The sequence below is a fragment of the Ambystoma mexicanum genome, chromosome 3q, assembly GCF_040938575.1.
Source record: "Ambystoma mexicanum isolate Mex_15411 chromosome 3q, UKY_AmexF1_1, whole genome shotgun sequence".
Lineage (NCBI taxonomy): Eukaryota > Metazoa > Chordata > Amphibia > Caudata > Ambystomatidae > Ambystoma > Ambystoma mexicanum.
Genome location: NC_090926.1, coordinates 1,213,723,300 through 1,213,743,647, shown reverse-complemented (window position 1 = coordinate 1,213,743,647; position 20,348 = coordinate 1,213,723,300). Strand labels below are relative to the sequence as shown.

The following is a 20,348-nucleotide window of genomic DNA, read 5'->3' as shown; positions in this document are numbered from 1 at the left end:
GATTTCCAGACAATCGTCATATAGATGGAGTTCAAAGCTAGCTCGTATCTCAAGGCTGACAGAGATATAATTCGGAAGGCTCAGAACACGTCTCCAAAACTTTCCCTCCAATTGGCACCATAGGTTATGATTGACATTCAAGGCTGCTTCGCCGCCAAAGGTTATGGTTGGAATTACTTTTTGAAGATAAAACATTACTACGGGGGTGACAGAAAATTTCCCATGGTCAATGTTATTTTTGGCAGCTTGGAGACTCAGAATCTTTATTTTGTCCATCAGATCGCTGGTCCAAGCAGCTTCCCAGACCGAGTCGTTGACCATTACACCTAGGTAGCGGATAGACTTGACAAAATTTAGCACTTTTTTTCTATGTGCCATTGGAAAGACCTGTCTTTATTTGACATACTTCGTCCGATGCACATGATTTTTGTTTTCTCTGCATTTAAATAGAGCTAGTTAAAGTTTAGAAACTCATGCAGGCGAGAAAGAAGATGTTGGAGGCCAATTTGAGTTTGGATGTCGTCAGCATAAACCAGGTGATTAATGAAGGATCCGTTAAGCTTGGGGGGAAAACAATGGACAGACTTTAGCTTTAGCCACTCCGGTAAATCAGCTATAAAGAGTTTAAAAAGATCTCCTGCGAGGGGACAACCTTGTTTGACGCCTTTAAATGTTCTTATTGGCTCTGTGAGGTTGCTTTGTGAGTTAACTCTGATTCAAATGGACGTGTTAGAGTGCAGGGCGATGATGGGCTCTAACAGATGATCTGGACAATGCCACAAGCATAATTTTGCCCATAGTTTGGTCCTATTAATGGCGTCAAAAGCTTGTTGAAGATCGACAAACGCAAAGAAGATTCTTTTTTTTGCCTCCATCGCTGACAACTTTAAGAATGACAAGAATGTCAGATTCACATCAGTCCCCACGTTTTTCGTGAAGCCTGATGGCGACAGTCAAGTTTTCCAGCTGAAATTGCCCAATTCACCAACTGTTGGCACAAAAAGAGCCAAATATTTTCCCAATAGTATCTAGGAGGGCGATCGGGCGAAAGTTAGCAGGATAAGCCCGACAGCCCTTCTTGTATATCGGAACTACAATTGCCTTGCACTAAGAGGAGGGAAGCTTCCTACTATTTGTGATCTGAGAGAACAACTCGTGGATGAATTTGGCCCAATGTACACTATGCTTTTTGAGCATGAGGTTTGATATTTGGTCCGGGCCAGCAGCTCTTGAATTTTTCAGCTTAGAGATTGCAAATTCAATCTCTTTGCAGGAAGGTGTAATATCCCAAATAGAAAGTGTCGCGTCAGGCAGCGAGGGACACAGGTTTTTCATACATTAAGGTAAAGTATTCGTGCCATTTATCGCTTGTAATTTCATTTGATATTACTGGGGATGATTTAGAGCGGCCCTTATTCAGGATGGCCCAGATTTCACGGGTGTTTTTCTGTGCTAGGAGTTTTAGCATCGTTTGATGGTTGAGTGTGATTTTAGCCAATTTCGATAATCTTGCCGTCGGTTCTTGATCTTCATTGCCTTACAACGTGGGTCACTCGGCTCTCTTTTGATTTGCCTAAGATCTTTCCTTAATAGTTTTTTTGCCAATGCTATTTCAGAACTATATAGATGTTTCGGCAATGACCCGAGCGTTCTTGAGTTGGAGATTATTTGAGTATGGTCCATCAGCAAAGGCGTATATTCTACTATCTCAAGTGCGTTTACACTGTGGCTTAGGTGGGCAATAGCAGATCCATTAATTACTAATCAATTGCCTGCTGCATTTGATTGTAATTGGGAGGAGTATTTTCCTGGCGTATTGCAGTGCTCTTCACACCAAACAAGCCGCAGCAAGTTATGATCGCTAGATGACATCAGCCGCACTTTAAGGGAAGAGACTTTATGGAAAAGATCCGCCGAGGCCCAAATGTAGTCAAGAGTGTTTGTTCGAGCCATACAATGCCACGTCGGATTTGCGGGAGAATCGCCCTTTGTTGTTCCATTTAGCATCTGGCAGTTGCGTTCCAAGAGATCCTTTGCCCAAGTTTGGCCTCTCTGAGCTACTTCAGTATCAGGAAGCCGAACATTTAACTTGGTAAGTGGATCGTATTTAAACCAACTGCAGTTGAGGTTGCCGCAGATGAGTACAGAACCATTGTCATATTCTGAAACGGTGTGGTCGATTTCATTCAATACTGACTGGATGAAAGATGTTGATGAAATCGTAGCAGGATTCCAGTGTCCATTTATTTATTATTAAGAGATTGGAAACAGTGGCTCTCAGCGAATGTTTGATCAAAGTGCTTTGCACAAAAGGATTTGGATTCGTAGAGACAACTAGCGACCACCAGTTCTGGATTTTCAAGAGTGTCATCAGGCCTGCAAAAGGTCAACCTTTTGGGTTCTTGACAGCTGGATTTATCAGCGTGATGATTCCATCGCGAGTGGGAGAATCCCATAGCCATGTTGCCTGTAAGCATATCGCAAACACATTCACCAAAGGTTCTTGAAATGTGTTAAACAAGTGCGTGAATCCTCTCGTGTTCCATGACAGTAGAATTAGTTCTTGTTGTTTGACGTTGGCTCATTGTTATTTGCGTGGTCCATTTGGGAATCTTTTCGCATTGTTGGCTCTTCTTTCAAATGACTGATGCGTGGCAGCATCTAAAATGTCGGGCGATGAGACTAGAGACTGGCGCAAGGCCGATCGCTTGGCGGCGCCATGACTTGCTTCATGGTCAAGATTTACCTTGGAAGATCAAACAGCTCTCGTAGCAAGAGTTTTACCGCCGTCGATGAAATATGGAGAAAAACTTGGTCGGAAGACATTTCAGTTATATATTCCACGATTTTGATGTCATCTGATGAAATGGCTCGCAATGGTGGTATGCATGCGAGCAGTTTTAGAATATTTCCTCTATTTAGATTAACTTCGTTACCGTCTGAATGGATGTTTTGGAGACGGAGTTTCCACTTGCATGTTTGAGGCTCAAGATTGGCAGGACCAGAAGCGCGCTGAACTAGAGGCAAGCGCGATTTTAGCTGATTCGACGTGTGTTAAGAATTTAACCTAGAACTTAGTGGTTGCTGAGCTGCCCTCTTTCTCAGAGGTGAAATTTGTCGAACATTGGGTCTTGATTGTGCGATCTTCGAAGTTTTATTTGCCTCTAGCTTCTCCCTCGTTGATAGCCCAGTTGATATAACGGCTTGGGCTTCAATGGAAGCATTGTTGGAATTCTCAAGATCAGCTGAGTAAGTCGATAAATCACATAAGTCAACAGAAGAGTCGTGAGAGCCGTTTCCAATGGAAGCATCGTTAGATGCTATGCGCTGGCATTTTGCCGAGATCCTTAAAGGACTCGGTCTGGCACCTATTGATCTTGATGGTATATTGCTGGTAGGTTTTGTCACAGTAGTTGTATGAACATGTCGAGTGAACAAACTTGTCTTCTTCGGGGTTGTTGGGTTCCTTACACATTTTTTTTTGGTTTGCCGTTTTTGTTTTGGTAGAGTACATTTTTTGTAAGGGTGCTCTGCTTGTTGTCCGGAAGACTTTTTCGAATTAGGTTCAAAGCTTGTAGTGATTGTTTTTGCTGGCCCTTTGAATATGTTGAATGAATTCACTGACGTGGAGGTTTGCACCGGTACGTTTCCTTGAGACGGGATCGCTTTTATTGCGAGACTGCTTGTTTGAGGGACTAAACCCTGCATTTTCGAGTTTGGATCCGAAGCGTCATGGGAGGGAGCAAGAAGGCTCATTGTTGGATCAAACTGCGAAAGTTCATTTTCAATTGTCACAGGTGCGTCCAAGACTTGAGGATGAGGGGATCCCGATGAATTTTCTCGTGTCTTGCAAGCGCCTCGGGAGGCGATGATTGTGTTTTTTCGCATCCATTTCACAGAGTCCAACAGACCTTCCATTAGGGAGTCATTTTGACAATGATGATGAGCAGCTAAATCACTCAGTCTGTCTTGCCATCTCGCCGCATTTTCAGCATTAGATGCCATTTGAGCTTGAAGGAAACACGAAAAGTGTTCAAGTTTATCGATTTTTGTCATTAAGTTAGAAATGGCAACACCTTGATCGCTTATAGTTCCTATCAATGATTCAAAAATTTTGGTGAATGGTGCTAAGGCAACAGCAGAGGCAGCTAAAACATTGTTGTGTATCTGAGAGAGTGCTTCAGGTGAGATGCTGAGCGGTTGAGGTACAAAATCATGGAGAGACAAGGAGCCAGCGGAATTGTCCAAATTGTAATGCGGGTTAAAGGTGGAGAATTTTTTTGCAAAATTCGTAGGATGAACTTCTTCGCCAAACTGGGGTAGCCTTGGGTGCGGAGTACTTGCATTCAGCATGGAATTTTCGCATAGAGGAGGTATGATGGAAGCACGTTTTGCCTTAAGCTCGGCAACTCTTTGCAAGCAACTAGCGCGAGCAATCGCACTCCGATCGAGTTGAATAGGGAGTGGATTCTAGTGCCGGTGGCTGAGGGAAGCTAGATGGCTTAGCATCGCTGAACTGATCATTTGCACTCGAGATGGAAGAACGACCAACCTCTGGGGCTTGACATGCCAAAGCGCTATCGTTGTCAGGTTCGGTACATTCAAGAGCTGCTCCTAGAGCAGCTCGACATGCTGTTTTTAGTGTGGTGAAATCAATTAGGGAACAAATTGGATTGATTGTGGGCAAAAAGCGTGGAATATTAGCAGGGGGCCTCAATGTATTTTCGGCGTCGACCAAGGCAATCTGGAGGCCACGCGACTGAACCGGAAAATAACAAGAGCTTTTCTCCTGTAACAGAATGTCATTGGCAGTAGGTGTAGATAGTCGTTTATTGTTCAGAGCTTGTTTAGAAATCAAATTGTTCATCGAAAAGTTTTCCGTCTCAAGATTCGAGATTTTTAACAGTTCTTCATCAGTCACTAAATGTGACAAGAGACCTTTGTTTGTAGAAAGGCCAGCAGCATTCATGAAGTTGTTGTTCTGAGAGGGCGTAGGTGCCATTACAACCGGTTGCGTCGTTCGTGGTGTGTCAGATGTTTTAACATCGGACCGAAGCACCGGAATAGCGCCTGGAGCGCTAGATGAGTTCAGTGAATCCACCTTTCCCGCTCTATTTACTAATATGTCTGTTTCACCGACAAATGGGATTTCGTCGTTAGGAGCTGGATTACATTCCAAAATTGGTGGCAGGGATTCTCGATGAGCCGGGATTGTCTAACTGAACTGTTGGGGCATTAGATGGAACAGTGAGCAGTACGGGTGGAATTAAGGCATCAGTTTGCGCGCATCGCTCTTCAAGAGACGACAAAGCTGGGGGCATTGGAGAGCTGATAGCTTCTGTTGGTAATAACCCATTTGCAGCCATAAGCGCACGTCCAGTCGCTTTGCTTACCTTAGGGCCGACTGCAGCTTTCATCATGGACCAAGGATTTGTTGCGTGCCGTTGCTGTAAAGATTTTTTCCGGGTCTGTGGGCAGTCTGCCAATAGAGTCATTATTCACGTCGGCTCGGCAAGAGAACGTAGGATGGAGCCACCAGTGCCTAACAGTCGCTTAACAGTCACTGGGCTTTACTCCTAACGGGCTTAACGCTGCACGGGTGGTAGCCTCTGTCCTTTCAAGGGCTGCCCGAATCACGTGATGAGATCACGTGCCGATGTTGCCACGCCTCCTCCAGGAAGCGCGGTGGAATGGCGTTCACAGCAAGAGCTAGGGACAGCTCGCAATGCCGGATCTTGTTGAAAGGTGGAAGCAGCTTCTGTGGGCTTCAAAGTGCTTTCCAAAGTGAGTTGTACACACTAGGCGGGCGGCAGCCTCTGTCCTTTCAAGGGCGGCCGAATCACGCGATGAAATCAACGTGCCGATGTTGCCACGCCTCCTCCAGGAAGCGCGTTGGAATGGCGTTCACGGCAAGAGCTAGGGGCAGCTTGCAATGCCGGATCTTGTTGAAAGGTGGAAGCAGCTTCTGTGGGCTTCTAAGTGCTTTGCAAAGTGAGTTGTGCATACAATATCACCCAACATGTGATGGTACCCATATCGACCAAAGAAGGATGAAGGGTTTTTGAAGAATAAAAAATGAAAAAATAAATTTGAAAAAAATTAATTTTTTCCCAAAAATGTTTTCAAACCGGCCCTTACTCCCCAGGGATGATTTCAGCCCGGCCAGGGGCCAATCCGACCCTGCTGCCACCACCCATAGGGCGACCGAGGCCGGGCCTTTGTGGGGCCTCAGGCTCCATTAGGAGCCTATTCATGAAGACAAAAAAAAGCACACACTTTCATTTGCCGGGATGGCCATCATCAAGGCAAAAGAAGGTGTGCGCTTTTTCTTTTGTCTTCATTAATAGGCTCCTAATGGAGCCGGAGACCTCACAAAGGCCCGGCCCCTGTGGCACTAAACATGTGTGGCAGGGGCCGTGGATCGGGCTGCTGCTTGTTAATGAAGCAACAGCCCAATCCTTTGGTCATTGATCCTCTTTTTTTTTTTTTTTTCTTTTCAAACTGTGGATGCGCGCCCCCCTGGGAATGAGGCTGCCGCCCACCAGAGGGGCGCGCCCCACAGTTTGAATACCGCTGCCCTAAGCCCTCCTCTCCAGGACCATACACCAATATGAGTCCTAGAGTGGAGGGCTTAATCGCACATTTTCGCGATTATACCCGGCCGGAGAGAAGTGATGCAGTGTCGATGGAAAGGGCCATCGATGCTGCATCACTTCTCTCCGGCCGGGGCGGGGGGCTCAGCCCTGACTTGATTTTGCCAGGGGGTTTGGAGGGGCTTGGGCCCCAGAGCCCCCCATACTCGGCGCCCCTGACTCAGGGTGACCCTCGAGAATCACGGTGGTCTGTATGCTCCAATGCAGCACCGGGCCTACAAGCACAAACCTATTGCCTTCCTGACCCCATACCAAGCCCTCCCAAACCCCTGAAGGCAGGGGTTATTTATTATTTATCAGAGCCTTCTTCAGGCGCTGGAATGACTGATACTGACTGAGATTTGCACATCTGAAGTGTGTGGGCTGGAACGTTATGAATGAAACAATAAACCACAAGAAGAAAAGGTTTCACGCGCGCCCAGAGCATTACCAGACCCCCATTGAGTGGTCTATTGTTATTAATACCACGGCATGCTGTCCGGGACATCAGTAGGGTAACGTTGTTGAAAATGTTGGGGTGGACATGACATCCAAATGAAAGGGGCCCCGTGCCAAATGAGTGGGACAAAATAGTGTGTCACAAAAGTTAGGAGGGGGGGGGCGTAAAACACCCTTGTACCGCCCTAAAACGACGCCCATGCTGCTAACATTTTTCTAAGTTGGGAAACGGTGTGGTTGTTTTTTTTATTTTTATTTTTTAAATTTGTTTTAGTTGATAAACTAACTTTTCAAATTATTTTTTACAAAATGACATACTAAAATGTTCAAGGTGCAGATTATTTAACAAATTCTTTAACAGCGGTCAACATATAAGGATAAAGATGAGAATAAAGTAAATATAAAAATAGAATTCATTGTCCATCAAAACATCAAATCTTCAATCTGAATTCTAATATTCCTTTTTTAAACTTTTAAAATACCCCAAAACAAGATGGCCACCACAGACAAGGGAGAAGGGAACGAACTGCACATAGGCCCTTCTCGCTTTCCATGACTGGAAGGGCGGGACAGTAGGCACAATGACCCAGGTAAGTGCAGAGGTGGTTGGGCTGTGTGGAGTAGAGGTGCAGGAATGGGATGGGGGCAGGCAAGAGCTGTGCTATAGGGGTAAGTTGGCGTCCTCCCACTACTCATTTCACAACACGGGCAATACCATAAGGTAAAGCCGGCATTATGAGTTGCCTGATTGGCTTGGAGGCCCCATGACACCACCAATGAATCTTAACAGCAGACATTTGTTCTGGGCAACCCTCTACGCCGGGGTGCACAACTGCTTTTCACGGAGGGCCCAATGTACCTTTGATGCTGCTTTCAGTGGGACGGCCTACTAATGTGTGGCATGGAGCGGGGAAAGGGGATCGCACGGCATGAGCAAAGGGGTAAAGCAAGGAAATTTAAAATGAAATAGAAAAAACGTGCAGCATGAACCTATTTTGCTGCACTTCTTAGACTTGCACAACTAGGTTTATGTGCACTTGCCGGGCAAAAGTTCATTTTTTTTGGGTCTGTACAAAAGGAATGATCCAGGAGGCCTGAGTGTCAGGTTTATGAAAAAAAGGTTTCACCAATTTATGATGCCACTTTAAATTGTGCCATTAGCCACAAAGCTCCCAGCCTCTGTCTGCATAGAAGAGATGACCGGTTGAAAGGAAGACCAGTCGTGCGGTGGCCGTGCAAAGTAGACCAACCACGCCGAACAGCACAGCCCGGGAGGGTGCGCATGAAGCGCGGCATACCTGCCAAATGTGGAAGAACTCTTGCGGGAGAAAATGAGGCCAAAAGGGAGGACTGCAAGGGAGTGCGGGTGGCACAGAGAGGTAGGTGGGAGCAAGCTCATGGAGTGTTGCCTACAGGGGAGGGCGGAGCCGCACCCTGGCCCGTCAAGTAAAATGTGCCCTTCCCCCTCGGCATAGCAATGTGTGTGTGTGTGTGTGAGAGAGGAGAGCTAAAGGGCAATAATGTGAGAGTGAAGAGAGTGTAGGAGTAAGTGAGACATGAAAGGACGACAAAGAGACAGGGGGAGTTAAGGAGAAATGAGAGGAAGATCGAGATGAAGAAAGAAAAAGACATACGATAGAGTGAGCGGGTGGTAGAGAACAGAAGAGCGAGACAGAAACAGTAACATAGGGAGTGTGAAAGAGAGAAAGAGGAGGAGGGGAGAGAGAAAGAAAGTCAGAAAGAGAAATAGTAACTTACTCTCTGAGGCCACCGTCTTCATGACCAGGACGCTTTTTCCATTTCATTTTCAATTTCCTTGCTTTGCCCCCTTGCTCATGCCGCGGGATCCCTTTCCCCCACTCCATGCCACACATTAGTAGGCCGTCCCACTGTACGCAGCTTCAAAGGTACATTGGACCCTCCGCGAAAAGCAGTTGTGCACCCCGGTGTAGAGGGGTGCCCAGAACATTTGTCTGCTGTTAAGATTCATTGGGGGTGTCATGGGGCTTCCAAACCAATCAGGGAACTCATAATGCCGGCTTTACCTCATGGTATTGCCCGTGTTACAAAATAATGAGCATCGTGAGGACGTCAACTTACCCCCATAGCATTAATAAATTAATGTAACGCAAAAAAGCAATTATTTCTGCCCAAGGAACAAAGAAATGCTGTTCGGGCAGTTCCTGGAATGTAGCAGTATATGTCCCGCAAATGACAAGACATTTTTGTTGCTTTTATTGCCAAAACACTATGCAACCGTTAGTCACTGACAGGCATGTGCCAAAAATTACTTTGGAACTTAAACAAAGATCACTTGTTGCAGGGTAAAGGTCCTTTAACAGTACAGACAGGGACGGCGCCTGTGCCTTTCAAATGAAAGGGGCCTCGAGGTGGGCTCCAGGCAACTGCCCTAATATTGCCAGTCAGCAGTCTAACACAGCAATATATTCCTTCATATGCTATTTACATTCTGGGGCTTACAGTGTTTGCTTTGCAGCACCAGCCTTGCAAGCTGAGTTGGTTGAACCCGTCCAGCTGTCACATCCATTGGGGAGCTGGAGGTGGGGGAGGGGAACAGAAGTGTCACCTTGTTGCCTTTCAACACTATTCCTCCAAGTCAGCCACTTGCTTACAAAGAAGGAGTCATTGCTACTCAGTGGGCCTTCAGTGTTGCAGCTCCCTGCTGAGTAGCAATGGATCCTTCTTTGCAAGCAAGTGGCTGACAGCTGACTGCTGGCTCACCATCAGGTGATAATTGGCGGCTATTAACCTCATCTTTATCTCCATTATAATGTACGCCCCACCAGGGGTGCCTCAGACTGCTTTTTTTGGGGAGGGAGGGGGTCATACATTATAATGGAGACAAAGATAAGGTTAATAGCTGCTCTGAAAAGAGGTGCAGACTTTCGTCACGTATGACTGACCCCAGCAAAGGTCCATGGCAGACTGTTTACTTATGTAATAAAATGCTGAGAACTGCTTGAAGTGGGCCGAATCTCCGTACAAAAGTGAACACTCTTGGCAGGCCGCATATCACGGGATGGAGGAATGCATTTGGCCTGCGGGTCGTACGTTGGGCACCCCCGCTCTATGCCAAAGGATGGTGCCTTGCGGAGCAATGCCAGAGGTTCATTCAAAGCCTCCCAGTCTTGCAGTGATTACCTTCCAAACATGAGCTTTCATGTCACCAAATGGAAATCTTACAACATGTTACTCACCGGAAACTGTCCTCACCCAAATCAGGGTTTTAGGAGAAAGTTATATCTTACAATCCAACATCTTAACTGTAGAGATTAGGAACGATGAAGGCTTATGAGCTACAGTGGGTCTCCCATACGGCAAAGGAACCTCTAACTTTTGAACTTGCTTAATAATGCAAGTTAAGAAAGGTGAAAACATTTGAGTTAATTAATGAAAGGTGAAATGCAATACAACCTTTTTGTGGAATAAAAAAACGAGAGACTAATATTATGCATCCCATGTATTTACTTTGGCAATATTCATCTAACTTGTCATGCTAATGAACAGCAGTCTTCCTTCTAAAGCCAACCGGTGAAATACCCCGCGTAGCAGAGCCGGCTCAAGGGGCGATCAAGTGGTGCAGTGGCTGCAGATAAAGGGCGCCTCCAGCTCACACAACGTAAAGTGTCAGTCAAGTACTTTCTATTGGACAGTCACTCACTAATAGAAAGTAATTGACTGACACTTTAAATGACAGAGTGACAGCGGTGCGACGCCAATGACTATTCAAGAATCTCGCTGCGGCTCTATCAAATAAAGCAGCACTACTCCAGAGAAAGGGATTTGTTTGTAATCTAGAGAACGTTGGGGGGCGGGGTGACGCCCATAAATCGCGCCCTAGGGCCAGTACAAAATTGGAAGATGCTCCCTGGTCAGAGTCACTCTGGTGGTGCAATAGCACTGCAACGCGCAGGTTATCCACGTTTCTAAAAAGCCCAGGCTAGGTGAACTCAATGATTAGCCTGCGGTAGGGATCTGGGTGGGAGAGCCTGCGATCACCAGTATCTACTTACCAATTTTCTGGGAGATTTCGATGCACAGATCCTCTGCTGTCCTCGATCCATCTCTGTAACGGAGGGACTGCTCTTCGCCATTGCTCCAGTAGAGCCAGACATCCAGCCCTCCGGCGCTTGCCATAGAAGGGCCGAGAGACATCTTCTGGGCGTCAGCGTGCGGTTCCTGGCTGCAAGACAGAAGGATTTGGTCAAATAGGCTTTATGCCTGCCATTGTATTCATGGTTACAAGAAGATAGCCCACAATGCAAAGTGGACACAAAGATGCTTATCAAAGGAGTTGCAGTTATAATTACAGGCTATTAGAGAAAGGAAAAAGGTATGCGCTTTGCAGCTGGCAGGGGTCCAGCAGCTATGCCGATAGGTTATAAGTAAAAGGAGGCTCTGTGGGGATGGCACGTGTTTTTTATTTTTGTTTTTTTTTCTTGCTTAACGAACTCATTTGCAAAATCAGCTTCATATTTATTTGACAAACTGGTATGTCCATTAGGATCAGAAATAACTAACAATAAAACATTAACAGATGGTGGAGGCACTCCCCGGAATGGTGCCTGTACAATAGCACAAAGATGAGAACAAGTGGTGAGTCAGTTTATGAGGTTGTGAACAAAGTGGGACATATAGCAGGTACAAAACAAAGCAAAAACATTACAGAAACATGTAACGTACAATGGTAGAATTAACCTTGGGTGGCAAGTGCTTCAAACGAAACGGGAGCACTGTTCAACTATACAAAATTACACTATTACAAGGGAGCGATGGGTGTTGGTAGGGAGAATGTGAGAAGGTGAGGGCAGACCAGTTTCTAGGGGCAGGCGAAGGGGCGGCAGCCCGGGGCTCACAGTGGGGGAGTGACGCTGCAGGGGCAAGTGTGTATCAGTTTCCCCGCATCAGGAACAGATAGTTTATATTGTAGGAGAACATTCCTCAAACCCAACCACCGCCCATTTTGCCTTCAAACATTGGTCACTGTGGATCTATCACAGGATTTCATCACCTTAGGAGACGATACTCAAAACCCCACCACCACCCATGTTGCCTTCAAACATTGGTTACTGTAGATCTATCACAGGGTTTCTTCATTTTAGGAGTAGATATGAAAAAAAAAGAAAAAAAAAAAATCACACAACCGTCCATGTTCCCTTCAAAGATTGTCTGCTGTAGGTCTATCAAATGGTTTCTTCATTTTAGGAGAGGATTCTGTGAGGGGTCAGCAATGAGAGGTGGACACAAAGAGATACGTTTCTCAATATTATATTAATCATTTTATTTACAGAAAAAGGTGAAAAGCTGAAGACCTAACTTTCACTATCCTAAAGTAACTGTCCCTTCCTATGAAATCAAAACTAAAGCAGGACGACCTTGTGGCCAAACTCAATCTGACCCTCACACTATCACATACAAGCAAACAGTGCAAGGTAAATGTTTCAAAGTTCAACTCATTAGAAAAGTGTAATAACTCAAACATATAACTCCAACAAAACACTTCTTGTACCCAGGGCTAACTTCCTTCCCTTGCATTACTTCAGGAAAGTTATTCACAATGTTCTTGTATCAAGACCAGTCTTTTAACGGCATTACAAATGTCTCTTTCACCTAATACTTTCCTCAGGATGACCAAACAAATGTTCTTTTCAAAACACTGGTGCAGATAAAGCAAGTCTTTACTACTTTTCAGAATGGCAAAGCAAATGTCTTTTTCAGAATAGTGATTCAAGTATGGAAAAAGGCATGGCTTTTCAAAGCTTCTGGTTGGCAAAATGTTCAATTGAAACAAGAACTTCATTTGACCCAGTTTCTGTTTAAACATCAACTCAAAAAAAGTTTCCCGGTACACTCTCCTGCCAGGAAGCTTCTCAACTTCAACTGACAGAAACTCTTGATATACTGGTTTACTCACCTGCCCGGAATATCCCCTTTTGGTTCACTTAGATCACCTGGTGTACTCTCCTGCCAGGTATGACTTTCCAAAAAGATTTCACTGCTCGATATCTTTATCGGGCTTCTCTGCAACGTTCAATCTCCTAAAATATTATTACAGCTGCACCTCTCCAGTCTTACAACCCTCTTTGACTTCAGTTAGTACTTGCACCAATCCCCCTCACACTGGCATCCGTTATATGAGGGTTTGTTCAAGCTCCTTCTGTCAACCTCTCTTATACAGTCTCTTGGCAATACTTGTTCCAGGTTTCCCCCAACTGGCATCTCATGTCAGTAGAATTGTACACATTTTGCCTCTTCATTTCTCTTAGGATCTCTTTTGGCTCTTGGTAAGGTTGAATGCAAGTTTCTCCCAAATGACCTTTCATGTCAGGAGAATCAAACCATATTTGCCCACGTTGTTCTTTCGGCAATGTGTTTTGGCTTAGACAATGCTGGTTACAGGTTGCTCCCAACTGAAATCTTATGTCAGGAGAATTGCACCATTTTCACCTTTTTCATTCAATTACATGTACTTGGTATTCAAATGTACTTTTACAATGCTGCTTAGCATGTGTGCAAGTCCTGGGGCCCCCTTCAACATCAGGCTGACTCACCAGTTCACTGTGCAGTGGCTGAGGTGAGCACGCAACAGGTCAGCTTCCCCATCTGCCCAGAGTCCCTCTGGGTTTCTGCATCAGCTCCCCTGGCTTCTGCTCTCAAGACTTGCAAAGCCTTGCAGGACTGCAGCGCGTCACCTGCTTTCTCACTCCTAGAGTTCTCCTCCGGTCTTGCACAACGTCAAACTGCTTTGGATGGGCGTCTTTCACTCTCCCCACGGTCCTCCGTAGGTCTTCCTCTGCCAGCAATTACGTTTCCTGCTCCGACCACTTTGCAGCCTTCCTTCTCTCTCTCTTTGGTCCTGATGTTCACCTTGTCGTCTCAATTTCCACAGCTGATCGGGTAATTTAAATGTCCCACTTAATTGACTGGGCTGACAACAACTGACTGCATGTTGTTTTCACATTTCCTCCACATGAACTCCTTGTGCCTCCTCCTCGTCACAGTACTAAAGAGCTAGTTTGAGGCGGCTGATGCAGTGGCTGTTGGTAAGGATGCCCCTACATGAGCGGGCTAAGCACCTCTCACCTCTCAATCGTCCACGAGGGAATCTTCTTTGGCCTCTTTGACCAGCCGTTCTTCTCGCTCTTCCAACTGAGGAGTAGTAGCGAAAATAACTACCCCTCCAAGGCTGTCCACTGGTGACAAAAAGGCTGAGGCTGTCTAATGGCGGCACCTAAGGATTTGGCTGCCACCTTTGAGGTCTGCAACTTCTCAAGGCTTTCATCCACCTTGTTGCCAAAAAGATGAGACCCATCAAAGGGCATGTTAACGAGTCTGGTTTGTACATCCGGCGCAAATCCCGACTCCCCCCACCCCACGAAAATCTGCGTATTACGGTGTTAGTTGCCATGGCTCTGTTTATGCTGTCAGCTGAGCCCAGACCCGATAGAAGAGACTCACACATGGCTTCCTTGCCATCTCTATCAATAGCCAAGAACCCATCCCTTTCCTCCCACTTGGGAATGTGCTATGCCGCCATGGAAATACAGTCCCATAGAGTGAATGAGAATTTTGCAAGGGCCCATGTGGAGGAGCTGATTTAAGAGCCATGCTCCCTGCATAAAATACTTTTCTTGCCCATCCATCTACTCTCTTGTCATCCCTATCTGGAGGGATAGTTGGATAAGCTGCCTGCTTAGAAGTTGCGGGAGCTGCCTGTACCACCAGACTCTCTGGAGTGGGGTGTTTAGACAGGTAGTCGGGGTCACTAATGGAAGGGTGGTATTTTTTGGTCAGATTCTTGTTTACTGCTGGATTAGTCTCTGGCGTCTCCCAATTTGCAGCCACCCTTTTTTGTAGAGCCATATTAAATGGCAAAATAAGAACCATTTGTGGACCCTTATCAAGGTTGTTCGTCAGATCATCCTGTTCAAATGGGAGGGTAGGCCTACTCCACCCCATATAGTCTACAACTTTCTATAAAAAAAACATCTGTGTCGTCACCCGCTTCAGGTCTACCAAAATCTAGCTCTGGTGAGGTGTCTACCCCACTGGCCGTTTGAAGATTATCATAAAGGTCTTTCAATCTAGACTCTTCCGAAATAAAGCTCTCAGGCACATTTGGTGTGCCAAATTGAAGATCAAAAGGTGCATCATTGTCTGATTGCTCATCTTCCTTAAATTGAGGTGAGAGATTTGAAATAATCTTTCCGTGGCAAAGGAATAGAGGTCTTATCCAGGATAGGCATCGAAGGCTTAATAAATTGTGAACTTGACGCTTGAGGAGTCGTAGAAATCTTTTTCGGCTTTGATGCTGCCATTGGTTTAAATGCCATGGTTGGCGTTGACGGTACGGCTGGCATCGAGGGCCCAGGCGGCATTGATGGTGCGGCTGGCGTCGATGGTGCAGCCGATGTCGAGGGCTTAGCTGGAGTTGAGGGCGCAGCTGCTGTCGATGACCTCGACCTATGTTTGGACTTATGGCTCGATGGATACTTCGATGACTTGCCATTGCGTCAATGCCTCTGCGGCTCTCGATGAGGATCTGGCCTTCGTCCCGGGCTCGAGGGCATGCTGAATTTGGCTCGTGCCCTTCCCTTGCTGGCTTCTTTCGAAGGCGCGGTAGGAGCATGGCTTGCCGAAGGTTTTGTTTTAAAAATATTTTTAGCATTTCAGATCTAAATGCTTCCCATTCGGCAGATGTGGAGCTTTTTGTGGGACAAAATACCCTCTCAGGGGAGGTGTTCGACAACGAAGGCGACCTGTGGTGCTTCTTTTCAACCTCCTCGACGACGATGAGAAGTGGTGGGAGCCACTCCTCGATCTTGATCTTTTATCCTTCTTCCTTCGAGGAGAGTCACCTTTCAGCTCATTGGACGAAGGTTTCTTGGACAGGGTAGTAGATGGGGATTTTTGGGGCGGGGGGGGTAGTTTTACCTATCCGCCAATTTCCCCTTTTGCTCCTTCAGAGCCTTTCCAGTCATTGACTGGCACTTGGAGCAAGCCAAAGTCTTATGCCTCAACTCGAGACACCACAGACAAACTCGGTGTGGGTTGGTTAACGACACGTTCGAATCACAATCTCGACAATTCTTGTACCCGTCTTCGGGGTATTAGGTGTCGAGGAAGAAGACATTATTCGCGAAGAACAGTTTCTCGAAGCGATAGCTTAAGTGGAAAAACAGAACTGAAGCCAAGGTGTGCTGCACGTGCTATATATGCCTTCGATGACATCATCCTCGAGGGACATCGAATCGACTGCATCGACGCACCGCGCCCTCTGCCGAATAAACAAAATCCGAAGCAGCTGAAGCTGGTTATCGAATATCAAAGATGAGGAATATGTGGGAGGACACAATCCATTTGAAATTAATATTCCCCTCCTATGACGAATCGGGAGAGGTCCATCTCGCTTCGGCAAGTGATGGCACGGGCATGCTACGGGTTTCCACCATTTATTTGAAGACTGACATAGTTAGGAATGTGAAACTTCATAACCTGCTCTCTAATTTAGTAAATCATTAGCTTCCCGAATTTTAGATTTCTACAATTTGTGGGCCAGCTAGAAAAACCTTTTCACTTATATCTTGAGTTGCGTGTGGATGAAATTTGTAGCAACATAGTCGCCTTGAAATTACCTTTATGACACCAGCTACACGTCTAACTATTAGGATCTCAAAGATATTGAATACAAAAGAAATTCAATGACCATATATTTTATACATATAAACAACTGTTTCAGGTTTGGTTCTTGGTACCATTCCCTGAAACCATGTGGTCCAGCAATGTGAATTAGGCTGTTGGTTCAGGCTTGCAATAAAATGATCAATAACTCTGGTGAGGCCTGAAAGCTGTGCTAAGGGAGACGGCAAAGATTACAACTTTCTTTATGACATGCCACTCCAGTGAAGTCAGGATTTTAGTCCTCAAGACTTCTTCAATTTAGGGTATTTTTCAAAGTGCAGCTTCACTTGATTGCAGCCTCTGTGTATACAGCCCACCAACACATTCCTGTCAGGCTCTGGCCACATTCTTCTGCTTGGGCTTGAAAAATTCAAAGCAATTGTTAGTCAACTGGGAAGGCCTGAGCAAAGCCAGCAGTGGGGAAAGTTTGTTTTGAATCTCTGTGTTGCAGTCAGCCCCACTGTCCATTAGAAATGTCATGTTGGCTACCCCAGAGTCTTTCTTTTACTTTGGAACCAGCATTCTTTATTAATGTGGCTACTTTAAGAGAAAGGCTGCTGTTCATTTTGTCACTCACATTTTATATTTATCTGCTATCTCTCAGCCAACACTGTGCTTTTGATTTTCAAATCTTTCTTATGTCATCTGCAGAAGTACATATTGTTTGATTTGCTAGGCATCTTCGGCAGGATTGCATTTTTAAGGTTAGCTTTTCACGCTGCCAGTGTGACCTTCCTTCAGGTGCATGCATTTCACATAGGGAGCCTAACTTGGCCTTTCCTTACGTGTGCTATTATCACACCCCACACCGCTGATGTTGTCTTCAAACATTGGCTACTGTGGATCAATCACAGGATTTCTTCATTTGAGGAGAGGAGTTCCAAAACCCCACCACCACCCAAGTTTCCCTCAAACATTGGTTATTGTGGATCTATCAGAAGGAGTAAGGTGTCTCTACTTAACAGTAAACCAGCTTCTCTTGTTCGTTGTGCTCAAAGGTCCCCTGCTCGTTTGCAACACGCATCTTCAAAGCACCTAGTGCAATGAATGACAACTTTTCATTTTGAATATGGGCAGAAATTCTGCTGCCCAGAATGTGAGCAGGTAAGCCAGGCGAATCAAGGGAGCCCAACCTCTCCCCAGCTCGAAGCCGTGCATTTTACAATCCTTACTAGACACCTGACCTCATCAGCCGCCTTCTCACCGAAAGCTGCTGCCTGGATTCAGTCCTTCCTAGCAGATAGGACTATGAGGGTCTTCACACCTTCAGCCTCTGTCCCAATCTCCTGCAGAGTCCCACAAGGGTCTTGCGTGTCCCTGACACTTTATAATATTTTCACAAAGCTCCTATTCAACCACCTGGATGATTTGGGTGTCATCTACACGAACTATGCGGATGACATGCACATCCTCATCACATTGTCCCAAACTTCCAGTGCTATGCAGACGAAACTCAACTCATTTTCAGGCTGCTTTCGGCCACCTCCTCCACCTCTCTCATCACTAATTGCCTAACTGCCATTCAAGATTGGTGTGCCACCAACGATCTTTGTCTTAATGCCAGCAAGACAGAGATCCTACTCATTGGCACACCATCACCTTCCTTTCCCCTCACTCTCTGGCCGGCCCCCCTTGGCCCTCCTCCTATCTCCACCTGCAAGGCCAAGAACCTTGTTGTCACCTTTGATTCCATACTCTCCTTCTCCGCCCACATCGCTGGTGTATCAAAAAAGTCAAACAACCTACTGCACCTCCTCAGAGGTATTCTTCCTTTCCTCTCATTCCCCCAGAAGCTCAGTTTCCCAAGCTCTGGTTCTCTCCAAGTTGGACTATTGCAACAGCCTCTTTCTTAATCTACCTGCCTCTACTCTCCGCCCTTTACAACTTATCCAGAACAGGACTGCGAGACTAGTCCTTGGCCTCAAGCCCTGGGATCGTATCTCTCCAGCTCTGAAATCTCTCCATTGGCTCCCAGTGGATGCAAGGATTAAATTAAAAACCTCTGCATTGTCCACAAGGCTTTCTGGGGCCTAGGTCCAACATACCTTCAGCTATCCCTCTGCAAATACCTCCCATCTCGAGCACTCCGCTCCTCTACCTCTAACTTCCTCAGGGTCCGTCGTTTCTCAAAGAAACGAGCTGGTGATAGATCTCTGTCTTCGGCTGGGGCCTCCCTCTGGAACAGCCTCCCTGCCACTCTAAAACTTGAGGAGAACCATCTCCGGTTCTGGAAGCACCTCAAATCCTTCCTCTTTGCTTCTGCCTTCTCCTCTCCTCTCCCCTGTTGATTCTACTCTCCCTCGGCACCATGCACTTGGCCACCCTCTGTCCTCTGGGCCCAGGTACCTGCTCATCTTGCCACCCTCACACACTGCCTCCGGGCCACCCCCTGCACTGGGGTCTGTATCTGTACCCATACAGCCCTCCCCTTTTCTTCCTGCACTTTCAGACCTCCATGGCCTGCTGCCATAAAGCCAGCACTTGCCACTTGCTGGCTGCCCTCCCATTGTTTGTTGCCTTTTTATTTATTATTTTATTATTATTTTTGTTTTTTCCTTCTCGCTCCGCACTCTCCTTTTGTTCCCCCTTCCATGCACTTCTCCCCCTTCCCCCTCTACCCTGCACTTGCACGTTTTCAATGTCACTGGGCCTAGTAAGATCGCTGTTTTTGTTCTCCCCTGTTCCCCTTCCCTTGCCTTGTCGCGCTCTGAAACACTTGTGTATGAGCGCGATAGAAATAAAATATCAATATCAATTGTCAGGTTCCTACGAAAAAGATTCTAAACTGTTGAATGAAATCTTTTCAAAAATTCAGGCATGCAAGGCCACCCATTGCCTCTATCTGAATGACAAGACCGAGCTATGATAGGTTATTTATAACGTGCTTAATCCCCAGAGGTTTCTAAGCGCGAACCTGCGGTGCTCTGTGTCGTCTTGCTTCCAAGGCGAGCACGTTACCGCTGAGCTATCCTCCCGAGACTGCTCCTTGGTTCACAATCTCGCCTCAATCTGAACAGCCAATACACTACCTTTAACATCGATGGTAACAACATCAAAGTTTCGAATGAAGTGAAAACTTTAGGCATCTACCTTGATTCCACCCTCTCCCTCACCAGACAGGTAAATGCCACAGCCTCCGTCACTGCATATACTACCAAATCGATTAATGCCTGCAAGCCGTTCTTGTCTACCAACAGTTGCATTTCCCTAGCCAGAGCACTTATTTTATCAAAACTGGACTATTATAAGGCACTGCACCTAGGCACCATAAAAATGTAACCTGAAGAAATTACAAGTTCTCCAAAATAATGCACTGAGAACTGCGCTCAACATCCCAAGAGCCAACCATATCTCTGCAGCAAGACGGAACGCCAACTGGCTGCCTGTGCAAGATAGAATAGACTTCAAAACTCTAGCAATCGCGCATAAATGCCTATCGAACTCTGCCCTGAAATACCTCGTTGACAAATTCACCAAAAGCCACTCAATCAGGTCCAGCAGATCCCAGTACACGCACTGTCTAAATATCCCCAGATATAAATTACAAAAATCTGG

General features: G+C 46.1%; 1 protein-coding gene across 2 annotated transcripts in view; it reads right to left on the bottom strand.

The window, feature by feature from the left end:
- TYK2 (tyrosine kinase 2) overlaps positions 1 to 20,348 on the bottom strand; it is a 1,212,497-nt gene that overhangs the window by 960,290 nt on the left and 231,859 nt on the right. For both annotated transcript variants that reach the window (XM_069604089.1, XM_069604090.1), the window contains exon 2: positions 11,126 to 11,295. In XM_069604089.1, the coding sequence (XP_069460190.1) occupies positions 11,126 to 11,267 (142 nt within the window). In that variant the 5' untranslated portion in view covers positions 11,268 to 11,295. The remainder of the gene's footprint in view (positions 1 to 11,125; positions 11,296 to 20,348) is intronic.